Source organism: Polypterus senegalus, chromosome 12 (genome assembly GCF_016835505.1).
Source record: "Polypterus senegalus isolate Bchr_013 chromosome 12, ASM1683550v1, whole genome shotgun sequence".
Classification (NCBI taxonomy): Eukaryota; Metazoa; Chordata; class Cladistia; order Polypteriformes; family Polypteridae; genus Polypterus; species Polypterus senegalus.
In genome coordinates, this window is record NC_053165.1 from 157,415,822 (window position 1) to 157,441,290 (window position 25,469).

At 43.0% G+C, this 25,469-nt stretch overlaps 1 protein-coding gene across 2 annotated transcripts in view; it reads left to right on the forward strand.

Annotated features, from left to right (window-relative positions):
* The first annotated feature begins 295 nt into the window (after positions 1 to 295).
* map2k7 (mitogen-activated protein kinase kinase 7) overlaps positions 296 to 25,469 on the forward strand; it is a 59,736-nt gene continuing 34,562 nt past the window's right edge. The window contains exons 1-2 of one of the 2 annotated variants that reach the window (XM_039770442.1): positions 296 to 435; positions 12,091 to 12,138. In XM_039770442.1, the coding sequence (XP_039626376.1) occupies positions 312 to 435; positions 12,091 to 12,138 (172 nt within the window). In that variant the 5' untranslated portion in view covers positions 296 to 311. The remainder of the gene's footprint in view (positions 436 to 12,090; positions 12,139 to 25,469) is intronic. The other variant, XM_039770443.1, reaches the window with a different exon arrangement.

Sequence of the window (25,469 nt, forward strand, 5' to 3'; positions counted from 1 at the left end):
ATATATGAAAAGAAACAAAGTGAAGGCCTGCGACACATTAATTGATTTCTGTTTTTTCCTGCACATCATTAAATGTTTTACCTTTTCAGATTTGCCAACGCGTACTCACCCAGTCCTGCAGCTCCTCTCGTAGATGGTGAAGTAGTAATATGAAGGGCGGTTCACTGTTCGCTCCTCCTTCCGCCGGATGGCGCACTGCGAGACTCGCGCTCTTTTATTATTTTTTATTTCTCCCCCCCGCCCGCCACGGGCCGGTTGCCTTGACAGCCTCTCTAGCTGGTTGTCAAGCGCTCTCTGGTCGTTGTTCCGACATGTCGTCGCTCGAGCAGAGACTCTCCCGCATCGAGGAGAAGTTGAAGCAGGAGAACAAGGAGGCGCGCCGGAGGATCGATCTCAGCATCGACATGAGTCCTCAGCGATCCCGGCCGAGACCGAGTAAGAGCTCCCCCTTGTCTTTGGGCTAGCGGGACGGAGGCGAGGAGCGTCCCAGCAGCAGGAGGAGGAGGAGGCGGGGAGGTGGAGGTGGAGGGTGTATTTATAGAGGCCCGACATAAACAAACGTTGGGCTCCAGCACACGTCGGCCTGGGGGGCTCACTGGAGAGGCTGTGGGCTGCGCTGGCCCGGTGTGTACGAGTGTGTGCGCCCGCGCGGGTGTCTCCTCCGGGTTGTGCTATCGGGCAAGTCGCGCGTGTGTTTGAACTGGAGCAGCAGCGGCAGCGGCAGCGGAGACGCACAACTGGCCAGCCGGCCTTCGAGCGGCATTGATCCCGTGAATTTGTGTCAGGCTGGCGGTAAAGGTGTGCAGCCCGGTGCTTCGTTGTATAAAGGGCACGACCTGTGTGTCGCGGAAAACGAGACTGCAATTTGCTTACTTGAAAACTTTACAAAATGTTCGAGTTCGGACAGTTTAGTTTGAATATTGCAGTGGTCAAGTCTTTGGTGAATTTGCTTAGCATTGAAATGAACAGCTTGTGTGGCACCAGCCAACGTTTGAGCTCGTTTTTCCAGCTGAGTATATGGGGCACAGCAACATGTCCCACTAGTGGTGAGTGCGTGGCAGGAGACAAACCCTAGCAAAGACTACTTTAATGGCAGAGAAGCTGAAGACCAGACAGACTTGGCAGAACAATTGAGCAGTATGGCCTCTCTGTCACATTTTGGGTGACCTTCAAGTCCCCAACAGCCTTAAAACCTGCACTTCAGAACAGGCAATCCAGCTGAAGGTAAGCAAGTTTGGGCCCGGCCCAGTATTTGAATGGGAGACCATCTAGGACAAGGGGGTCTTCACTTATTGTCCTACAGGCTTTCAGGTACTTGTGTACTAAACGGAGGGCGCGGACGGCTAATACCCTTTTCTGTTATCGTGACGCAAATCGGATTTTCGTTTTTTTATCATTCGGCACCCAAAAGGGGACATTGACATTGGGGACCTATAGGCAACTATGCTCTACCCCCACTAACATTAAGGTTAGTACAGTATTTGTGGTTGGCGTAGGTCAGTCTAATAATTTAAAGTCCAAAAAGGAAGCAACTGGGGCGCCTCCCCCACGGAGCCCAGCACTAGAATGGGTAGGAACTGCCGTCTGTTTAGTACACAAGTACCGGCTTTCATTCCAACAAAGTTCCTGGTCAGAAGGCAGACCTTGCTGATATTGAAACTTATTGAACTCTATTGCTTGTTAGTGCTTTCATTCTTCCAGGACATGTCTGTAGCACATGGTCGTTTTTTTTTTCCTTTTCTGAGAACATTTTACATATTTTGTGGCCCAGAGCAGATTGACACTTCACCCTCCTTTTCTTTTTCTCTCACATTTATATCTAAGTGTTTTATTAGCACAGATGCTTCATGGTGCACATTCGTCGTCGTAAGTGGAAGAAAGTCAGCTGAAGAGCTGGTGGTTTCTTTGTTGTGTGCATCTCGTTATTAGCCATGGCTAGTTAAGAAAAATGGTAAACAACTAAAATGCAAAAGCAGCAGTAGCTTAAAACTAAAATAGGCTGCAAGGGTTCAGAATCGTAAAAGGTGAATGAATTAAAACATATTGCTTTAGCAGGAAGTAAATGAGTTCTAATTAAGGAATTGGTTGAAGCAAAAACCCTGCTGCCACTTTGGCCCTTCAGGACTGTAAGTGCAGATCCCTGTTGTACAATCTTAAGTAAAATTCTTCTTGGATGAAGGAAAACAATAACAAGCCATAAAGTTAAATACCAAGCAAGGACTGACCTCTCATTAAGAAACGGGTTGGAATGAAAACCTGCACTACTGCGACCCTTCAGGACTGGGTGAGAGGATGTTTGATTTTGGAAGTGCCCGGGTTAGCTGCTGGAATAGGCCTGCAGGGGGCGTCCACACTGTGGTCTGCGTGTAGATTACAATTGCCCAGTGCAGTGATGGGGGTCACCTTGGCTCTAAAAATTGGTGCCGTCCTCCAGATGTGACATAAATCATAAATGATCCCTGGGCATCTTTTGAAAAGAGTAGGGTGTACCGGAGCCATGCCTACCGTGACGTTGTCCATTCTGACCATTCTTTAACTGGCTAACTGTCTGTCACTCCATCACCACTACCTCATCACTAATGTGTGGTGATTTGCGCCGTTGCATCGTGCAGATGGATGCCACACATCGATTGTGGTTGAGGTAGCTCTTTATTGTCTATCTAAAGCAAGCAAGTAAATGCCTAGAGAAGTGCTGTATAAATGTGATTATTTATTACTAGTAATGTCGCACTGCACAGTAACGTGCAACGAATACTCTTGACTTGACCATTCATAGTTTTCAGACTCTTTCTTTGTACGTTTATCATTCGTTTGCTCAGATCTCCTTACTGCTTCCTGAGCAGCTCTCCTTTTCTCCACCCTAGTGGCCCACTTCTTCTTTTCTTTCGTTGCCATCTTTTCAAGTTAAAACCGATTAAGTTAGTGTTTGTGTTGCAATTACTTAGTAAATTTTCTTTAATTTTTCACTTAAGTCTTCAATCTGCCTCAAGAATGATTTAAGATAAAGAGGCAGAGGAAGTGACGGCAAAGGGATGAGAATGGCACCCGTACACATGCGTCACACGGCCTCCTTGCTGGCTGCTGCTGAGAGTTGATTCTACAATAAAATAAAAATAAAATGAGGAGTAACCTTGGAGGTCAATCATCACCCCAAAAGCGAATAGCAGGCGTCGCATAGTATATATGTGCCCCAAATTTTAGGTCAAACGGTTTGCGAGCTACAGGTGATTTAAAATCCTGGACAGACAAACGAACAGCCACAGTAGCGTATTATATATAAAGATTACACGCCATTCAGAAAGTGCCCAGGCGACTTCCTCACTTGAAGTAGTCTTGAACAGCAGCAGCCAATCAACTCTGAGATCCTTACGATAAACCTGTTGAGGAACTTCATTTTAGCCAGTTGTTTTTGCAATGCCAGTCTCTCAGTCACAACAGAAGATGAGGGTGTCTTCAAGGCTGCGCTAATCCATTGGCCATTGGGGGATGGGGATGGGGGGAGTAAGTACACCCCGTGGAAATTGTTAACTTGGTACTTTCTCGTTTAGGGAGATTATTGTAATCGTCCATTAATTCTATTTCGAGATTTTGATGAATTTCGATGTTTTAGACCTCCCTGACTTTCTCGTGTACGAAGTGTAGGGAAAGTATTGTAATCGTCCATTAATTCTATTTCGAGATTTTGATGAATTTCGATGTTTTAGACCTCCCTGACTTTCTCGTGTACGAAGTGTAGGGAAAGTATTGTAATCGTCCATTAATTTCATTTCGAGATTTTGATGAATTTCGATGTTTTAGACCTCCCTGATTTTCTCGTATACGAAGTGTAGGGAAAATATTGTAATCGTCCATTAATTCTATTTCGAGATTTTGATGAATTTCGATGTTTTAGACCTCCCTGACTTTCTCGTGTACGAAGTGTAGGGAAAGTATTGTAATTGTCCAAAAATTAGATTTAGAGATTTTGATGAATCTTAACGTTTTAGACCTCCCTGAATCTGAAAATAACATTTTTGGAATTATGTTTGTGTGTATGTGTAAACATGATAACTTGAGTACACTTTCACTTTGGTCAATCAAAATTTTGCATCAGTACCTACAGATGAAGGTGATATACTTGAATAACAACACAAGGAAAATTTTCTATCACAATCATTTATTAAACAAAAATGTCAATAGATGTAATGGTCCCTTGGGGAAAAGTATGTCCACCCATGGTCTCTGAAACTAGTGCTGTCCCTTTAAGCAGAAATTACTTCTTGCAGGCATTTTGCAGTCTCTGACTTTGACTCGGTGACATTCATGTCCACTGTTCAATGCAAAATGTTTTCACTTGCAAGGTTTGTGGATTTTCCTGCATGTCCTGCCCATTTCAATTTCTCCCCCCCAATCAATATTTCTATGGGATTCAAATCAGGGTTTTGACTCGGCCAGTCCATAACCCTCTATTTCCTCTTTTTGAGCCTTTCTGTGGCAGATCTGCTAGAGTGCTTTGGATCATATCATGTTGAAAGGACTATTTTTGGTTCAACTTCATCTTTTGGACAGATGGCCTCTTGTTCTGCTCAAGCATGATCTAGAATTCATAACTGGCTCAGACTGCAAGCTGTGCCAGGCCTTGAGTCAGCAAAGCAAGCTCAAACTAGAATATTTCTACAACCCTTCTTCACAATTGGTATGAGATTCTTCTCCTGAAATGCTGTCTTTGGTTTGTACCAAACATGTCTGCTGTTATCGTGCCCAAACATCTCTTATCTTTGCCTGGAGGTTCAATAGCAGACTGTAGTCACGCTGTTCGTTTTGGGCAGCAAAGGCTTTGTCCTGGCACACCTCGTGTGCAGTTCAAACTTGTACAATTTCTTCCTGATTGTAGGTCGGGGTCTCAAACTCTGGTCCTGGAGGGCCGCGGTGGCTGCAGGTTTTCATTCTAATCCTTTTCTTAATTAGTGACTTGTTTCTGCTGCTAATTAACTTCTTTTGAATTCATTTAAATTGACTTGTTTTGTTTCCCTGAATTTTGTCATCGTTCCTCTGAATTGTTTCATTTCTTTCCTTAAATGGCACCCAAACTTAAATGAAATGTGAAGTGAGTGAGCCAACAGAAGACCAACTAAGTCAGGGCCTCAAACTCCAACTAATTTCACTCCAACCAGTTGCTTAATTAGGCCCTGAGTCTTGTTGCTAATTAAACCCATTCTTTACTTTCGTGGCTTATTGCTGCTCTAATTGTGCAATAGCAGACTGAAATGGTGGATTTTCTCTTTTCTAAGAGCTCTGGTCAAATGTTTTGTGGACCTGAGCAGATCAACATTCCTGAGACCTTCACCTTTCTTTATTTTCAGATATTGTATGATGGGTGCAGTTTGCTGGTCGTGTTTTGGCTCATTTCATATCTCATTATTGTTTGACTGCTAATTACGGAAAAAGAAACAGTTAAGGGGTCTGAGTCTTTAAGAGCAAGTCAATTAAAATGAATTCAAAAGAAGGTAATTAGCAGCAAAAAACAGGCCACTAATTAAGAAAAGGGTTAGAATGAAAACCTGCAGCCACTGCGGCCCACCAGGACCAGAGTTTGAGACCCCTGTTGTAGATTCATGCACTTTGACAATGACTGTTGCAAGGGTTACCTGCCTTATATGTTGTGAGCTTTCAATCAACATAGAAAATCTATTAGTCTAATCACAAGTCGAGGAGTCTGAGTTGGTGGAAACAGTCCGTGGTTTTGTGTATCGACGCCACATGCCTTTGTACGTATATTGTGCGTGTGTACATGCGTGTATATCTTTTCATATAGTATTGTCTTTGCTCAGGGTCACCATGTAATGCACATTAGCTCCTTGATAGTGAATGCCTTTTCAAGTTGTGGGTCTGTTGTTTCCACAGTTCTCTAATCTGAGCTCTACCAGGTGAATTGATGTGGTGAGCCACTGTTGCTGAGTCTTTGAGTCTGGACTGAGATTGTGATTGAACTCACCTTGGCCAATGTCTGTCTACATGCCGAAATGCATTGATTTACTGCCAAGTGATTGGCTGATTAGATATTTGCGTTAACTAGCATTTGAGCAGGTGTACCTAATAAAGTGACCAGCCTATGTGGTATTTATGTAGAGAGAGAGAGACGATCGATCCAACGATGAGACGACATGCAAAACAGGAATGAATGGGTTAACAGGTGGAGGGAGGCCACTGACATTTCTCCCTCATTTGTTTTGTCACTCATTTTGCATTTGGCTACGGTCTCTGTCACTACTGGTAGCATGAGGCCATACCTGGACCCCACAGAGGGGGCACAGGTAGTCCAACTTCTCCAGGACGGCAGGCACATCGATACCTGCCATTGGCAGAAGGTTTGCTGTGTCTCCCAGCACAGTCTCAAGGGCATGGAGGAGATTCCAGGAGACAGACAGGGCCCCTCATAGAAGGTCCTTAACCCATCAGCAGGACCCACTGGTATCTGCTCCTTTGGACAAGGAGGAACAGGGTGAACACTGCTAGAGCCTACAAAATGACCTCCAGCAGGCCACTTTTGTGAATGTCTTTGACCAAACAATAAGAAACAGACATCATGAGGGTGGCCTGAGGGCCCAGCGTCCTCTAGTGGGCACCGTGAAGCTCGATTGGCATTTGCCATAGAATACCAGAATTGGCAGGTCCACCACTGGCGGGTGTCCTGTGCTTTTCACAGATGAGAACGGGTTCACCCTGAGCACATGTGACAGACGTGAAAGGGTCTGGAGAAGCTGTGGAGAACGTTCTGCTGCCTGTTACATCGTTCAGCATGACCGGTTTGGTGGTGGGTCAGTGATGGTATATCTGGGGAGGCGTATCCATGGAGGGACGCACAGACCTCTACAGGCTAGACAACAGTAGGCACCTTGACTGCCATTGGGTATCGGGATCAAATCCTTGGACCCATCGTCAGACCCTATGCTGGTGCAGTGGTCCTGGTGTCATATGGCGAGAGGATGAAGGAATTGATACCACTGACCGGCAAACCCCCATACTCGCTTGACCTCAATCCAATAGAACACCTCTGGGTGGAACATTATGTTTCGGTCCATCCAACGCCTCAGACTTTCCGGGAGCTCAGTGGTCCCCTGGTCCAGATTTGGGAGGAGACCCCCCAGGACACCATCCGTCATCTCATTAAGAGCATGCTCAGGTTAGAGATCTGTGTGTGTATATTATTATGTGTGTGTGTGTATGAATGAAGGAAGTGGCCACTGTGAGACACTTGCCTTTTTATTAAGATGGACACCCACTGTCTTATTTATTACGCCTACTGCCATTTAATGCTCGTATCTATCTTCTCCAAGCAGCTTATCACAGTCAAGAGGATTACTTGTTGTTTGACTCAACATTTGCATCGACATGTCTTTGACTATGGTATGATTATTGGGACCAGACCCAGATATGGTGGTTCTAATATCTTAGAAGCAGCTGCAGTGATGAGATGTTCTCATTCTGTAGTTTGTAGGGTTTACATAGAATGGAGTTATAAACAACAAATCCAGTCAATAGCAGTGCTGCTAATAAAAGAGGTCAGATGACCCAACTTGCTCAAGCTGTCTGAAATGACTGTGGTGTACAGTTGGGCATTTGGATGAATTGCTGTAGCAGCAGCAGACCCAGCAGGCTCCATTCCTGTTGGCTACGGACAGAAAGATTAGGTTACAGCGGACTCGTGATTAATAAAATGGGGCTGTCGGTGACCCTTCTAGATATTCTCCATGGTTAGATTTTGGCCATGTACTGCATGAGTTCTTGGGTCTGTCTTGACTTTTTTTTTTTTTGCAGATTTACAGGGTGGTGATGCTGCGATAACTGTGTCGGGAAGGTTTTCTTGGTACAGCTGTAGCCACCTAATACCTGTGTTTAATGTTATTTGAAGGCCTCGGTGTGTCACTGCAGACCATATTGCCACATCATTCCTTTTTTTTTTTTAAAATCTCGTATAGCTTACTGTCTGTCATTTTTAGGCTGGTTCCACAGAAATGGTGGTAGGTTTAGTTTACTCCTCGGACCTGTGCAGTTGTCTCCCCGGATGTGAATCCAGTAAGGTATCCTTGGGATGAAGTGAAATGGAAGGTTTGCGGTTGAGAAATTTGCAGTTCTGCCTGGAATTGGTTAATGGTGTGGGGATGGAGTGAGGTTTTCAACTTTGCTGCTAGGTATCGCACACCTACCATCTTGTTACCCCTTTAATGGGGGCCCTTTTTGTCATTAGTCACACCTCAGGTCAGTTTTTTTTTTTTTTAATCTGTCAATAGAATTTTGCTAGAGTATTATCTAACTAGCCATGTGCGCCTAACTATGTTGCGCGTGTTAAAGTTGTCTGTGAAGGGCTCCCTGTTTAAACGTGGCTGCCAGTCGTCGGCCCTTCATCGCACAGCATTATGATTTTTTTTATAAGGGAAACAAAATTACAAAAGAAAACCCTTGGACATTGATTCGAAAGGAACGGCCTACTCGGAATCACTGTCCGAATCGTAATTATGTGGTGGTGTGGGAGCATTTCTGCTTCTGTCCATTCACAGTCCGTCTCATTTTCACGACGCTATCGTTTCCTCTCACGATGTCTTCTCATCCTTTCTCCAATCTTGCAGGTTGCTTTGTGGCAATCCAAAGAGTACGGCAATATACACGGAGCAATGGTTATAAAAGGGGGACACACAGGTATCCAGGCTCTTTAAAGCATAAATAGGGATCACTTCACTGACATGTGAGCAAGCCACGGTACAACTGTGAGACGCGCAGCACTCGCCGGCTACAACGTAACAATAATAATTTCCGGAACGTGCTGTTACGTTGTCATTCATTTTACCCACTGTCTTTCTTTTCATTCATATGTTACGTAGGCACGTACCTTTTATCTTCTGCAATCTCATTCTCTAACCAGGCCTCAGGAGCTAACCAGCGTAACACTGTCCACCACCACTTTCGTTATTCCGGCACATCGTTGACATCCGTGAGTAACAACAACGTACTAAACTGGAAGGTGGTCTACGCATGCATGGAATTCACGGACAAACAAAGATCAAGATCTAAATGAAGATCTCTTTAGTTAATTTAAAGCACAACAGTTTGTTTAGTTTGAATGTCTGTGTTTTGAGGTGTGACTGGCGTACTGCAGTCTTCAGTAGTATAAGCCTGGAGGAGATTCTTAATGCAATGCCTGTGTTTTAGCTGTCTCTCTACTGCCATCTAGTGCTGCTGCTTCTAATTCATTCGCAGACAAACAAAGATCAAGATCCAAATGAAAATTTTATATAGAGATTGACATGCGAGTTAACTTGTTGGAAGAAGAAAAAAATTTAAACTGCAAACAAAAGTATTTTAACATTTTTTGTTAGCATCAATAAGCTAATTTCATACTAGTATTTTTTGAAGATTTATTTACTGTATGTACAGATTTTTCACTTGGTACTCCAGTTACGTGAGGTACACACGGAGCAGCGCAGAGTGGAACGTTGCAGTCTCTGCAGCATTATGTCGTTTCTCTCCTGTGCTTGTGTTACAGACACACTCCACATCTCTTATGAGATGTCTGCTCAACATGCAAACATCTCTTATCCTTCCACTTCAAAGCCATCAACTTACCGTATATGCTCATGTATAAGTCGGGTCTTGAAACCCGAAAAATTGATCATAAAATCAGACACTGACTTGTACACCCGTTCAAAAATACAACACTTAATTTTTTTGTTTTACATCTTCTTGCTTCCTCCAATCTCACATCAGTTTTTCAGATACATTGAATTTTGTTGCAACAGCGCAGTTACCAATTTCTTTCGCCGGCTTGTTGATAACCGTGTGTGTGAGGTCTTGCCTTTAAAATTAGCTCTCTGCTTTAAAAAAAAGTCTCTGCTATCCATTAATGGCCACAAGACGTAGGCTTTCCTAACTCGCCTCTCCAACATTAGGATGCACTGTGCACTTCTTCCAGTCTCAATTGGAAGGCGTGGCAAGTGTTCAAAATTACAGTAACCTCAAAATTGTCCCAAATCTTGACGATCCCTCTACATCAGGGGTCTCCAACACGTCGCTCGCAAGCTATGGGTAGCTCGCCAAAGGGTTAATGAATCTTACATAAATCTGAAAACTTGATTTAGTCAAATTAGGGGTGGGCAATCTTTATAAAAAAAATCGTATCACGATCCTTCTAGCACAAAATCACGATCCACAAGCTGAATTGCAATCTGTCTGAAGAAGTCCTATCTGTGTATTTGAAATTTCATTGTTTTGTTTTGACAACATTCATGTTTTAATTCAATAGTGTGAGATACACAAGAAAATCCATACACGTATACAGTAATCCCTCCTCGATCGCGGGGGTTAAGTTCCAGACCCCCCCGCGATAGGTGAAAAATCTGCGAAGTAGAAACCATATGTTTGTCTGGTTATTTTTATATATTTTAAGCCCTTATAAACTCTCCCACACTGTTTATAAATATTCCCCGCAGAGTTATACAGCATAATCCCTTTGTATTCTCTTAAATATTAGGTAAGATTCATTGAAATTATGTATGTGAACACACTGTTTATATACAGTAAAACCTAAATATTATTTTAAAGATATCACGTATGTTACAGCCATTACGATAGACAGGCCACCAGCAATAAATACGTACAATGCAAGAAAAATAGTATACAGTAAATGTGTGTACAGTGACACTAAACGCACGTACATGTACTAAGTACTGTAAGTAGAAAATTATTTATAGTTACTCACCAACAATGACACGATGACTTGTCCGATAACAATGAGTTTTATTTTACTGCACAACAAAGGAGAGCGTTACAGCTCTTCTAAAGGAGCCTCTTCAGGTGATTGTGTAGCACTGCCGTTGTTGTTCTTCAATCCAAATCCCTAAAGCAGATTCCATCCACACTACTGCCTTACTACATCCACTTACAACTCGTTTTGCACCCTGGTTAAAAGGACACTGTGGCCGTAGATCTTATATTCCTTTCATACTTTTTAAATTAAAAGAATCGTAGCCTTCAACAAATCCAAAACGTTTACCTTTTCGGCAATCATTAACATCTTCCGTTTGCGCTTGGGCACGGCCCCTGAAGCAGTAGCAGAATGTTTTGGAGCCATAATGAAGGGCTTGACTATGCACAAAGATAAACACAAAAGAGCACAACTCTTTACACAGCGAAACACGTTGATGCTGAATGAGCGAGACGAGACTTCCTGGTTAACACTGCATTCAGCAGGCAGGAACTTAACTGCGTGCTCTGATTGGTTAGCTTCTCAGTCATCCGCCAATAGCGTCCCTTGTATGAAATCAACTGGGCAAACCAACTGAGGAAGCATGTACAGGAAGTAAAAAGACACATTGTCCACAGAAGCTGCGCAGCAGCGAAAAATCCGCGTTATATATCTAGTTATGCTTTCATATAAAATCCGTGATAGAGCAAACCGCGAAAGTCAAAGCGCGATATAGCGAGGGATTACTGTATACAAAATGCACTTGCAGGTGAACGCAATATTTTTTTGGGATGTTTTAATGCAAAAATTGAGTTGTGGACACCAACATTTTGTAAATGTTCAGGCAAAACAAGCGTACAGTATTCAGTTTGTTTGGGTTGAAACAAGCTATGAGAATAAACGTTAGAAAACATGAGTAGCTCTCGGCCATTTTCATTTTGTAAAAGTATCTCTCGGGTGGAAGGTTGGAGACCCCTGCTCTAAATCCTCGTGGATTCATCTGCAAAACTAAATGGTGGCGTGTCGAGTGACGCCACTGCTGCCTGGAATTCACCTGAATACCGGTAAAACGACGGGGCTGTCGTCTGAAGATGACGTACTTTCTTTGTGGTCCTAAGTTGGGGGGAGCAGGTGTGGGGTGTTTGTATTTGAAGTTGTCTTCGTAGTAGACGTCTGTCTATATGCGAGCGAGTGCCCGGTGTATTGGATTTCAAGGAGCCGCTGGCTACTTTTGCCTGTCTGTCTGTCTGTCTCATGTGGTTCATTTTGTTAAACAAGCCAGATGCTGCTCACTTCATGGTTTCCTTTTTTTGTTACGTTATTTTTAATTTGTTTTTGTTTTTTTTTTTTTTTTTTTTCTTTTCCCTGTCCAGTTATCGTCATCCAGCTAAGCCCTGCTCCAGCCCCATCCCAGCGCGCAGGTATCGGATCTCGTTTTATCACCGCCACTGCAGCCAAATTCCTAACTTTGTTTCCTGTCTCTCCTCTCACTGACTCTACGGCTCACTGCTCTTCCTCTTCTTAACCCACTTCTTTCTTTACTCTTACTGTTTTGTTTTTGTTTTGTTTTGTTTTTTTGCTTTTCTGCAGCAATTTTTTGGGCATGGGTGGGGAGGTGAGGGTTGGATGGGCAATAGTAATCAATACTGCCTTTTCTTAGTATGCTGCACATCACCCCTCTGTTGGTATAGATAAGACGGACCCCAACTGTTTACTAGCACTGCCTTACCTTTAGTAGGCTTTACACCTGAGAGTATATAATCCACAGCCATGTATAACGTCCTGGTGCAACTTCGGAGTCAAATGTACGAAGAAAGCACCGAGTAGTGACATTTAAATTGTAGTTTTACTTCAAATGCTACTTCTTTTAACCCTTAAACCGCCACATACTGGGGGTAGGGGGTGGGGGGTTTAATGCACCCCTGGACGCCAAATACTTTTTTTCCTACACTTTTTAAGGAAATGTCACAATTCACAAAGAAAATGTGAAATTTTAACGGAACACATTTTTTTTTTTCCATGCAAAGAGCATCACAGTTACTGCAACGCTGATTATTTTACACACTGCCAATGAACTGTAAAAACTGTAAGTAAAAAAAAAAAAAAACTGCAGCAATCTATTATATGTACAAGGTGCAACTGACACCATTGATGAAATTCAGTAAATCCCAGACTGTGCCAGCTGCACATGAACTGGCTGCACATAAGCACACAGAAGTTTAGTAACCGTCGATGCTTGCAGGCCAGTCTAGCGCAGAGGCTGAATCCCAGGGACAGTGATGCTGATTCACTTGAGGGGCGCCAGTGGTCACAAACTGATCAGCTTCGGCCTGCTGGCAAATTGCTCGGTGAAGCGACTACAGTAATCCCTCCTCGATCGCGGGGGTTACATTCCAGAAGTAGAACCCATATTTTTGTATGGTTATTTTTATATATTTTAAGCCCTTACAAACTCTCCCACACTGTTAACATTATTAGAGCCCTCTAGACATGAAATAACACCCTTTAGTCAAAAGTTTAAACTGTGCCCCATGACAAGACAGAGGATGACAGTTCTTTCTCACAATTAAAAGAATGCAAACATATTTTCCTTTTCAAAGAATGCGTTTCAGGAGCAGAGAATGTCAGAGAGAGAGAGGGAGAAAAGCAAACAATCAAAAAATCAATACGTGCTTTTGGGCTTTTAAGTATGCCGAAGCACCGCGATAACGCAGCATTTTTTAGAGGAGCGTCCGTATCCTCTAGGCAAACCGCCCCTCCGTCAGGTGCAGAGAATGTCAAGAGAGATGCAGAGAAAAGCAAACAATCAAGCACCGCGCGGGAAGCATATCGTATATCATTGAGGAGTTTTATTTGATACGTAATACATGCTCTGATTGGGTAGCTTCTAAGCCATCCGCCAATAGCGTCCCTTGTATGAAATCAACTGGGCATGTACCATAAATTAAAGACCCACTGTCCGCAGAAATCCGCGAACCAGCGAAAAATCCGTGATATATATTTAGATATGCTTACGTTTAAAATCTGCGATGGAGTGAAGCCGCGAAAGTCGAAGCGCGATATAGCGAGGGATCACTGTATAGCCGGTTGTGGCGTTCAATGAATGTACGTCGCCGAATATACTCGGCTCCGGTGTGCTTCCAAATTTCGCTGGAAACTGACTTTAGCCAGTTGTGGCATTCAACGAATGTTCCAGTTCCCGTGGTTTAAGGGTTAACCTAATGTGACATTCTCGGAGTGGCACATTTCAAATGCAGGGGAGCTTGAGCTGATCCCAGCAGCGGGACAAGTGCCAGGCCATCACAGCTCACATGCCCACGCTCTCACACATGGCACATCTTCCACGTAATGCGGTGGGCCCCACCTGCGTCCTGTCCACGGCTACAGTGGCTGTCGAAAGTCTTCATCCCTTTATATGTTTTCACGTTTTATTTTTGCAGAAGGTTGAGTCCCAGTGGATTTAATTTTGGCTTTTTTAAAACTGATCGCCAACAAGAAAAAGACTGTCTGATGTCAAAGTTAAAACGGATCTCTGCAAAGTGGTCAGAATAAACAAGTAAAGCCCAAAATATACAATCCCGTTCGATATGACGCCCCTAAAGCGTCACTGGTGTAGCGAGTTGGTTTTAGAAATCTCATAACTGGTTTAGTGGTGTTCACCTCTCTAGCGTTTCAGTTGATTGTGTGATAAACGCAGCTGTAAGAGGAAGGTCCAACTTGTGGTGAGTCAGTATGGTGGCCTAACTTACACATTGAAGACAGAGTTTATCCATCCATCCATTGTCTAACCCGCTGAATCTGAACACAGGGTCACGGGGGTCTGCTGGAGCCAATCCCAGCCAACACAGGGCACAAGGCAGGAACCAATCCTGGGCAGGGTGCCAACCCACCGCAGGACACACACAAACACACCCACACACCAAGCACACACTAGGGCCAATTTAGAATCGCCAATCCACCTAACCTGCATGTCTTTGGATTGTGGGAGGAAACCCACGCAGACACGGGGAGAACATGCAAACTCCACGCAGGGAGGACCCGGGAAGCAAACCCGGGTCTCCTAACTGCGAGGCAGCAGCGCTACCCACTGCACCACCGTGCCGCCCAGACAGTTTATATAGTTTTTAAAAACCACGCTTATATTAAGTTTAAAAAGTGTACTAAAAAATTTAAAATAAGTCTCTCATACATCACTCGTAAAATAACAGCGTGGCCGATTTTGCTAAGATTTTGATTGATGAAATGCGCCCACGCTTTTATTTTACGAGTGATGTATGAGAGACTTAATTGTTAGTGCATTTTGAACTTACTTTTTAAAAACTTATGCTTATTTTTATATATATTTATATATATATTCATATTATTTTCAACTCTGTAGTCTTGGGTTTGTTTTAGTATAATTTTGTAATCAATATTTTATCACTTCCTTTAATATTTCTATCCGTTACTAGCGCCATCTATTGGTGAAATCTTGAACTATTCTCCATATGAAAATTTCATTTCTTACTTAACATGGATTAATTGACCAATTAGTGAAACTGATTATTGATTCGTGTATTGTCATCAGAAGTGAGTAAGTGTGTTAAGTCATTGGGACAATAGGAAGTGTGTTAAATATCGATTACAAGATTTGTACCAGACAATAAACAGGTGAAGTTAAAAGAAGCGTGGTAAAAAGAAACAACACAACACTCCGAGCAAAGTACAATTCAAAGGATGGAGACCAGAAATCTTCCAATTCCCTGAATATCGAGTTACATCAATCGTCTGCCAAGAGGAGGCGGTCACAGAAACTGAAGACGACCAATGAGGGAGGCCACCAAGAGACCTCTGAGAACTCTGATGGCGTCACGAGCTCCGGGCGGCTGAGGTTTGAAAGTCTGTCAAGATAACTGGTGATTCACCACTCGCAGCTTTGTATGGGAGAGTAAACACACGTAAGGGACATGGGAGACTGAAGTCAGCTGGAGGGAAGGGTCTATGATTGACCTTTTTCGGCCATCAGACTAAATGCCACCTTGCCCTGCACATTATTAAACACGCACGCACGTGGTGGGAATGCTTCTCTGTAGCAGGCCCTGATGGAAGGCTTATAGGGAGGGGGCAAATAAATCCTGGAGCAAAACCTGATGGAGTCTGCAGGAATCCCACCCTTTTGCGAGAGATTTGTTTTCCAGCAAGAAGACGAGCCCAGCTTTCTGTCACACGGGTGGCTGAGTCTGAGAGACCAGATCTCAATCCAATGGAGAATTTGTGGCCAGACTTGACACAAAGGCCGCTGCTTACTTACGATCTCCATGATACACCTGACAGAGCTTGAGCAATTTGGCGGCAAATGGCAGAGCTGACAGGGAGAGATCTTGGCACACAGATTCAAAGCTGCCATGTCTGCCATCTCCAAAATACTGACTTAAATGATCAGTTATTTAGTTTCAGACTTGTAATTGGACCACTTTCTGGAGATCTGTTTTCAGTTTGTCATTATTGTCCCCCCCAAAAAAATATCCACTGTGATTAAATTGTTCAGTGACAATGAAATGTGAAAACTGTCAATGGGGTTGTGAACATTTGCTTCCAGTGCTGCCAGGATAAGCTCTGGTACCTGTGATCTTGAGCCACAGTCGATTGATATTCTTATGCTGTGACCCCTTTTAGTTGATAAGAGGGGTCCGTTTCCACCATTTTTTTTTTTTCTTTTGTTTTGTGTCACTCTTTTTATAGCGATGTGCTATCCTTCCTATCAGCCGTAGGCACAAGGTTAGACATGCACTTCGACATGCTGGCGGGGTTCTTTAAGTTTACAGTGCAAATGGCTTTAAATCACTGAGGGGTCTCCTATGTCTTTTCATGAACACATTCCTCACAGGTTTGTCAATGACCACGAAAGCCCTGCAGCCAAAAACACGAGCAGACTTTTCTTAGCATAAATGCACACCTTAAATATCTACAGTAGGTGAACCGAAATGCTTGTCCGGGACCTTAAAGCTGTACCCAGCCGTCTGTCCATGTTGTTTTAGCTCAGTTTGTGCCCGAGCTGTGGTCCTATTAACGTTTTCTAGAAAAGCGGTTTCCTGCCTATTCGTTCGATCCATAAAGCCCCCCTTCAGATTTACAGTAGGATGCTAATGACTGTATTTCCTCTGGCTTTCTGTTCTCGCCTTTCCTCTAAATACTTTTTTTGTTTTGCTCAATCCACATCCACCACCTCTGCATTTGCGACTTGTGCTGGCTTACGTCTGCAGCAGCATGGCCAAAGAACAGTTTGGTATTAACGCATTTCCGTGGTTTTTAAATTTTTTTTATTTTTAATATTAAAATATTTTTTGCATGCTGGCTTCCAACATTGCATGGCTCGGAAGAACCCGGCCGCAGAGACCCCCAACCCCAAGTTGGTTTGCCTTAAAGATGTGCCTGCTCAAAAAGATGTTCTGAGTTTTAATGCCATGTTAACAGGTGACATGTGGCCCTTCACGCTGGAGTCTGCGTTGTGGATGGCCAGCGTAGAGATTGTGTGGGAGTATATTGAAACATCTACTGCATTAAAAAAAATATTTTTTTTTTCCCTTTGCTGAGATTTTTTTACCACGAGTAGACTTTACATATTAAAATGATCTTCATACAGAGACAGGTAATGTGACTGAAGTGTTCATCTTAGTATATTGGTTGGTCAGACTTGCAGACCTGAACATGGAACTGTGCTATGGGTCTACCAGGAGTAAGTCTAATTATTAATTAACCCATGTGTATACAGCCATAGGAAAAAGTAAGTGCACCCCATGAAACGTTTCTTCTGTTATAATATACAGTGGGTATAGAAAAGAATCCCCCATCTGAAATATTCCCATTTTGTTTGCTTCACAGCCTTAAATGATAATACACAAACCAATATTTCTTCCCAGCTTTACTTACTCAATTCATTCTCTAACATCCAAGTGAAAGACATCACAGCTACAGTTCAGAAGAATTTTAAAAAATCAAAAACAAGAAATTCTTAGATTAATAAAGGAAACCCCCCAAACTCCATCAGGTGTCAATGCCCACCATTTCCATTGTGGTTACTGTCTTCCTTCCACCTGTGATCAGATGTAATGAGTGTGATCAGTGAAGCTGTTCCTGGTCCATTCATTCCCTTCCTTGGCAGTGCAACTGACAGCAAACAACTGACTACGGGTGGCAGGCCACTTTCAGAAGATCTCAGGGATAGAGTTGTGGACAGACATAAGGCAGGAGATGGAGACCAACAAATCACAAAGGCTTTATCAATCCCAAGGAGCCCAGTAAAGTCCATAATAAAGTAGTGTTTGGTACTACTAGGACCCTCCCTGGATCCTACAAACTGGATGGAAGAGCAAGGAAGAAACTGGTAAGAGAGGCTACCGAGAGGCCAATGGCCACTTTGAAGGAGTTACAGGATTTGATGGTAAAGAGTGGTCATTAATGGTGTGCAGGTGACAACGTTTTCACAAGCGCTCCACAATTGTGACTTGTTCAGGAGGGTCGCACTTTTCAAGAAAGGCCACATTAAGGCTCGTTTGAGCTTTGCTAGAATGCACCTTGAAGATTCTGATGCTAAGTGGAAAAGTTCTTATGGTCAATTGACACCAAAATCAAACTCTTTGGCCTCAATACCAAACGGTATGCCAGTGCAGCTCACCATCCACAACACACCATACCTACAGTAAAGCATGGGGGGGGCAGCATCCTGTCGTGGGGGGCCTGGGGCTCTCGTTAGGGTAGAAGGAGAAATGGATGGGGCAAAATACCATCAAGTTCTTGAGGAAAACCTGCTACCCTCTGCCAGAAAGTTGAAGATGGGCAGAATGTTCAGCTTTCAACACGACAATGACCCGAAACACACAGCAAAATTGAGCACACGGTGGCTGAAGGAGAAAAAAAGTGAATGTCCTGGTGTGGCCAGTGAGAGTCCAGACCTAAATCACACTGAAAATCTGTGGAAAGATCTGAAGATAGCAGACCACCAACGCTTACCGGCCAGTTTGTCCGAACTTGAACAGCTAAACTGTAAAGAAGAGTTGGGGGGCAAATATTACACAATCTAGATGTGCAAAGCTGATAGAGAAGAATCAACAGACTCAAAGGTGCCATTAAAGTAAAAGGGGGGGTCAACAAAATGAGATGGGGGAGTCCTTTATTAATCTCAGTAGGTCCTGTTTAACTGTAGCTGTGATCTCTTTCACTTGGATGTTAGAGGTTGCATTGAATAAGTAAAGCTGGGAAGAAATATTGGTTTGTGTGTTTTTATTTAAGGGTGTAAAGCAAAAAAAAAAAGAATGTCTCGAGGGGGGGATTCTTTTCTGTACCCACTGTAAGTGGACATATCAACATTTCTGTATCATTACATAAAGGTCATGTAATTGAGCGGGGGGGAATAAAGCCAAAGAAAATGTGACTTTGCAATAACATATTTAATGAGAAATGAACAGGTTTGCCATCTCCGTTCATGGGAAAACTAAGTCTTCCCCTCCGCCCGTGACCTCCTAGAACCGTCTAGCGGTCCCTGGCATCAACTAGAAGAAAGTTTTTCCTCGATGCAAAATTCTTTCGGCTGTGTGATGTTTGAGGGGTGCCTTGCATCCACAGCCTGTTTCAAATCCTCCCCCAAGCATCTCGATGGCATTCAGCTCTGGGGTTGACTGGGCCATTCCAGAACAATCCATTTCTTACTTTTTCAGCCATACTTTGGTGATTGTACTGGTTTGTTTAGGGGTCGTTGTCGTGTTGCAAGGCCCACTTGCAGTTGAGCTTCAATCTTCTGACCGATGGTCTCAATGTTACCTTCAAGCACTTTGTAGTAAGATGAAGAATTATGGTGACCAATCCATTACCTTTTCACCACCACCACGCTTTAAAGTCTTTTGGTCAAATGCCGTCTCTGGTTTTTGCCAAACATTCCTTCAAGTACTGTGGCTAAATAGCTACTCTGGCCAGAGAACATTATTGCAGAAGTCCTACCCTGGGGGAGAGACAAACAAACGCCTTACCAGGTCCTCATGTGGTTTCTTCCTCAAAGAAACACCAACTGCCAGTGTCGCATGCAACAGAGAAGAGACGTCTCTGGGATGCTGGCCGTAATATGCTTTTCTAGTCATCCAACATCTGTGATCTTTTGCCCATTCTTTTTCCCTTGCCCGTTCCCATCATTTGCCCCTCCTTTGTTCATCGGTAAGTTTTAGTTCTTTCTGAACAGCGGAGATTTCCTCCTGACGTACCTCCCATATCGATCTCATGTGCAGACCGTTTGGAACGGTAGACTCCTACACTTTGACCCCAACATTGCAAGAGCCTCCAGTAGGTTCTCCGAGGCTTCTTTCAGCATTTGTGTTCAGTTCTTGGGCTGAACCAGTTGTTTTGAAATCTTCCTAACTTGTAGATGACCTTCTGGACCGTGGCATGTTTGGAGATCTTTTTCAATTTAGAACCCTTGGTTCTGAAGGCCCTAGAGAGCTCTTTTGATCTTGGCGTGGTGATCGCATGCAACTCAAAACACACAGAGCAAGCCAAGTTAAATGTCTGAGGTTTAAATTGGACCAATTCAGACAAGATCACCTCTCATAATGCTCTCTAATTTGAGGTATCGGAGGCAGGGGTGCACTTAACTTTTTCCACATCTCAAAAATTCTACAATGGACTGCAAAATGTAAATCTGGCATGATGTTTGTTATTATCTATAGATAAGTGAAGTTTAATATTGGTATGTCCAAATGTTTTACTTTTTTACACAACTGTATATCTGTTTCTTTTTTGTTGTTATTATTATCATTTGTGTGATGCCTTTGTCCAGGGCAGTTTACATCATTTCAGATTTGGTTGAGTTTCTTTCGTTTTTCCAATTGGAGCGCAGGTAAGGTCAAGTGACTTACTCACGGTCACACAGTGGTGCCAGTAGTGGGATCTGAACCCACAGCCTCAGAGTTTAAAGTCATTCAGTCAGTCGTTGTCCAACCCGCTATATCTGAACACAGGGTCACGGAGATCTTCTGGAGCTAATCCCAGCCAGCACAGGGCGCAAGGCAGGAATAAATCCCCGGGCAGGGCGCCAGCCCACCGTAGGGCACACACACAAAAATAGCCGGAATTGAAAAAATTTTTATTTACTGAAACTTTATAGTCTCCTATAAAGTATTCTCCATGTGAATGAATGCAGTTGTCCCAACGGTTTTCCCACTGGTGGAAACAACATTTTTGGAATCGCTGAAGAGGAACGTTGCCCAATGCCTGCAGAGGTTTTTCTTTTACTTCCTCCACGATACAGAAATGCTTTCCTTTGAGTTTTTTTTTTTTTTCCCCCCACACGCAGGAACAAGAAAAAGTCACACAGAGCAAAAATCAGGCGAGTAGGAAAGGTGGCCAGAACTGCAAGACACACAAGTCAATTCAGAAGTCTCTTCAACAGTCCGACGACCATCTTCGTAAATTGCATTGCAGACTTTTTTTAAAAGGTTTTTGTCATTCCTAATTGTGGAAGGCCGGCCAGATCTCAGTTGGTCTTCAAGTAACATTTCCCCTCGTTTTGAAACGCGAAAACCACTCGTAGACCCGAGTTTTACTTAAAGCTTCCTCTTTAAAAGCCGCTTCAAGCATCACTACAGTTTCAGCAGCTGTCTTCCCTAAGAGAAAACAAGTCAAAGCAGTTCTTTATGATCACCCATCACAAAAATCGCACAACACGTTTAATAAGCACCAAGAAAAACCGACACGGAATGGCGTACGAACAACACAGAGCAACGCCACTTGACAGACTGCCACAGAATACTGCAAGCATGCTATACCTAGCAGTGAAATTCGCAACTAAGTTTGAGATCGTGCGCCAGGTATATTTTCCGGTTATTTTTGAGTACCCTCTCGTATGGTGGTCCAAGAGCGAGTAAGACACACATCCTGTGTCGATCTGGTTTTCTCACACTTGCTGTAACAAACAAAGTTCGAAATTTCTGCATGCTGTGCATGTGCTCGGTCTCATCCACTGTGGTGTGAAGAAGCGAGATGCACTCCTCTGCGTACTCTTGTGTCCGCTCGCCCAACCTGGCAGGCGACCGTGGTGGTGGTGTTGGTGTTTGAATGCTGTACTCCCTCAGTCTTTCCCTTCCCTTCTCTTTCACTGTGTTGTGCAAGTCACTATTAGAAACAACAAGTTGAAGACCCCCCAACCGTCTCGCCTAACAGGGCATGGACGATGTCTTTGTCTTAATTGCTGCGTAGATGGCCATTTTTGTAAAACACTGCTTTTTTTATTTTAATTTTGCCTGTACTGGACTACAGCAGGGTGTTGTGTCTGCCACCATTCTTGATTCCTGCACGTAACCCAAGTCACCCACAAGATAACGTTCTTGTACACGGGACTTTGTATTTGAAGTGACTAGTGCTGGTGTTTCATAAAGTACGCAGTTTTTGAATTGCATGGGGTTTTTTTTTGTTTGAAGGTTGTCATCACTGTTCCTATCATTTTCGTTGTCTATTATCACTCCGATTTAGAAGACCATTTGTGGTTTTTCCATTTAGTAGCCATGGAGCGGTTCAGTATCGAGCAAAGCATTCTTATTGTGAAAACTCATTACAAAAACTGGGAGTGCTATGCAGAGACTGTCCATAAACTTTGCGCGATCTTTGGACGTGACAATGCCCCTACCGCAACAACAGTTTGAAGGTTGATACAGAAATTTGAAGAATCTGGGTCAGTTGCAACTAGAAAATCGCCCAGACGAAACCATAATGTTCGAACGCAACAAAACATTGCAGTAGTGCAAGACAGTGTGAATGTGAGCGTCGTAAAGCTGTTTCGCCGTCATTCACAACAGCTGGGTATGTCACCATCTCCGGTGTATTGAATACTGAAAAAAGATCTTCATATGCACCCCTAAAAGATTCAGTTGACACGAGCTGAAACCAGCAGATCATGCAAAACGGCAAAGATTCACCAATTGGATTTTGGAACAAGAGGACGACAGTTTTTCAAAAAGAATAATCTTCAGTGATGAGACACATTTCCATCTTTCGGGGTATGTCAACAAACAAAATTGCCGCATTTGGGGTGATGAAAACCCTAGAGTGGTCCAAGACCACGAAATGCATCCCCTACGAGCCACGGTTGGGTGTGGTTTTTTGGGCAGGAGGCGTGACTGGCCCCTTGTTTTTTGAAGATGATGATGGAAATTCAATTACTGTAAATGATAACCATTATCGGGACATGATCACTAACTTTTTGTTGCCTGCTCTGGAAGAAATGGAGAATGACAGAATTGATGAAATGTGGTTTCAGCAGGATGGGCCTACCAGCCATACATCCCAGGAGATAATCACCTTGCGTCGTTAAAAATTCCCTGAGCGTCTGATCTCGCTTCACGGCGGCCTCCGAGGTCATGTGACATCAAACCTTGTGACTTGTTTTTATGGCGATATGTGACGTCACAAGTTTATGTGAACAAACCTCAAAAGATTGCCGAACCGAAGAGTGAAATTCAACGGGTAATTGGCGAAATCTACGGGAACGTCTGTGAAAGAGTTATCGTTAATTTCAACAATCGGATGACTGCCTGCAGAAAAAGTGGAGGTGGACATATGCTCGATATCATTTTTCATTATTAAATCGAAGTATATGTTGAATGAAATTAAATGTTTTGAATTTTGCTTAGATTTTGGCCAATTTATTGCATTTTTAAAAACTGCGTACTTTATAAAACATCCTCTACGTCATGTCCTGGGTACAAGTTGAACCATGTATGCTGTTACTTGAGGGGCAATTTAAGGGATTGTCTAAGGATATTTCATTATATGTGAACTACCTGTAAAAAGCCCAGGCTCCTAGAAACCATGGATTCTGTCATTTTCAATCAATCGAGCATTAGCGGCTAAACGAGATTCTCTGATAGACAATGGAGGTGAGCAAGTTTCTCTCTCTTCTGAGGTTTTCGTTTTGCCGATGTGCTCGCCTCGCTTGTGTATTAGCGGTGGTGGTTTCAATTTGGCCACAGAGTCACTTTCTTTGAGCTTCATGCAGTAGCCTCGCATCCAGGCCGGACAGACAGACTGACACACACACTTCAATGCGTAGAAGTTTATTATTTAAGATATGCACTTTACGTAAAACCTAGGAATGGAATCCTTATGTAAGATGAGAGTCCACAGTATAACTAAGAAACAAGTGTTTTTTTGTTTACCAAATTCAGATTTTGAGCACCTTTTAGTAAAATATTGGGCCTATAAAACAGAATTGCAAGCTCTTTGGAAACATTTTAATGTATGAAGGCAAAACAGGCCCCCGTTTGCTCAAGTGTAACGAGCAGAAAGGCAGGTATTAAAGGCAGCTTTGCATTTATAAGGGAACATTTTTCAGAGGGATTAAATTCTTCTTTAACACTAGAATTACCAGAGCCTACGAAAAAACTCGTAGATCCGTCCCACCTTAATACTTCTCACCTCTCCGACGGCGTCCTTTGTGCTGTAAATGTGTGGATAAGCTGCAAACAGCAAGCAGCCTGCTGTCACATCCCCCACCCTGCACAGTTTTCTCAGCTCAAGTCTGTTGACCTGCGTGTCAGTTGCTTAGAGTTGTATAGAGTGAGAAGTCAAGCAAAATGACACCTTTTATAAATACTATATCGTTATTTGGAACACTTGCATTTCATGTGTGTTCCGTTTCTACAGTAATCTGTGTAAACACATCATGAAAACGGAAACTTTTTCATATTTTAGTAATAAATGTTACAAAATGTAGGCATAAACTATAGAATGTGTGAAACCTGAAGTCCAAAGATCAAATAAACACTTTCACAAAAGGCTCAAGGACGATAGAACAGCTTCCGTGGCGTAGCGGCAAGATTTGCCGACTTGTAATCAAGAGTCCCTGGATCGATTGATATCCAAATGCCTTTGGATTGTGTACGCCACTGGACTCGCCAGGTTTTTTTTTACTGCAATTTGTCCAAATGAAAGGCCTACACTTATTACACAGTAATAATTCTCGGTCTCATTTCATTTAACTGCTGTTTTCTTGCCATTTTCACTGGAATATTGCCCAAGTCGTACTTCAGAGGGTGCCGTAACACAGTCTGCTCCAACTCTGCTTTAAAACACACTGAGGGTTTCTAAGTAATCGACAGAATTGGGACACCTGTGCAAATTGTTTCCACTTGCAAGGCTTCATTTCCTTGGCTTGCTGCAGAACATCTGTAGGTTGTAATATATTTGTTTTTCCTGGAAGAAGGCCAAATTGTAATATTCTGAAATGTCCTTTTTTCAGTTTTTGCTGACCTAAACTTTTAAATGTAAGCCTCAGTTTACTCCTTACCTTCTCACCATTGATTCAAGATTCTTTATTTGTCACGTGCATAGTTATACAGGACAACACGCAGTGAAATGCATCCTTATCTGCTTATCAAAACTGTGCAAAGTTAGAAGAATATCAGTGAGATTAACAAAAAAATCCTAGATTGAAAGATAACAGTATAATAGAACATAATAAATAAGTAAAATTAAGTGTTAAGGTGCAATAGTGCAGTGATTTATTATGCAAAACCAAAGTTAGACAGGTGCACAGTTAAATGACAGACCAATTCCAAAAGAAGGTAAGGATAGACGTCAGGGTACAAATACAGTCCGGTCTAAGTATGGAGGGTCGTGGATGAGATGGCGTGTTCTGATTTAACAGTCTTATGGCTTGAGGATAGAAACTCCTTCTGAGTCTCTCTGTCCTGGCCAGGATGCTACAAAACCTTTTTCCTGATTTTAACAGATG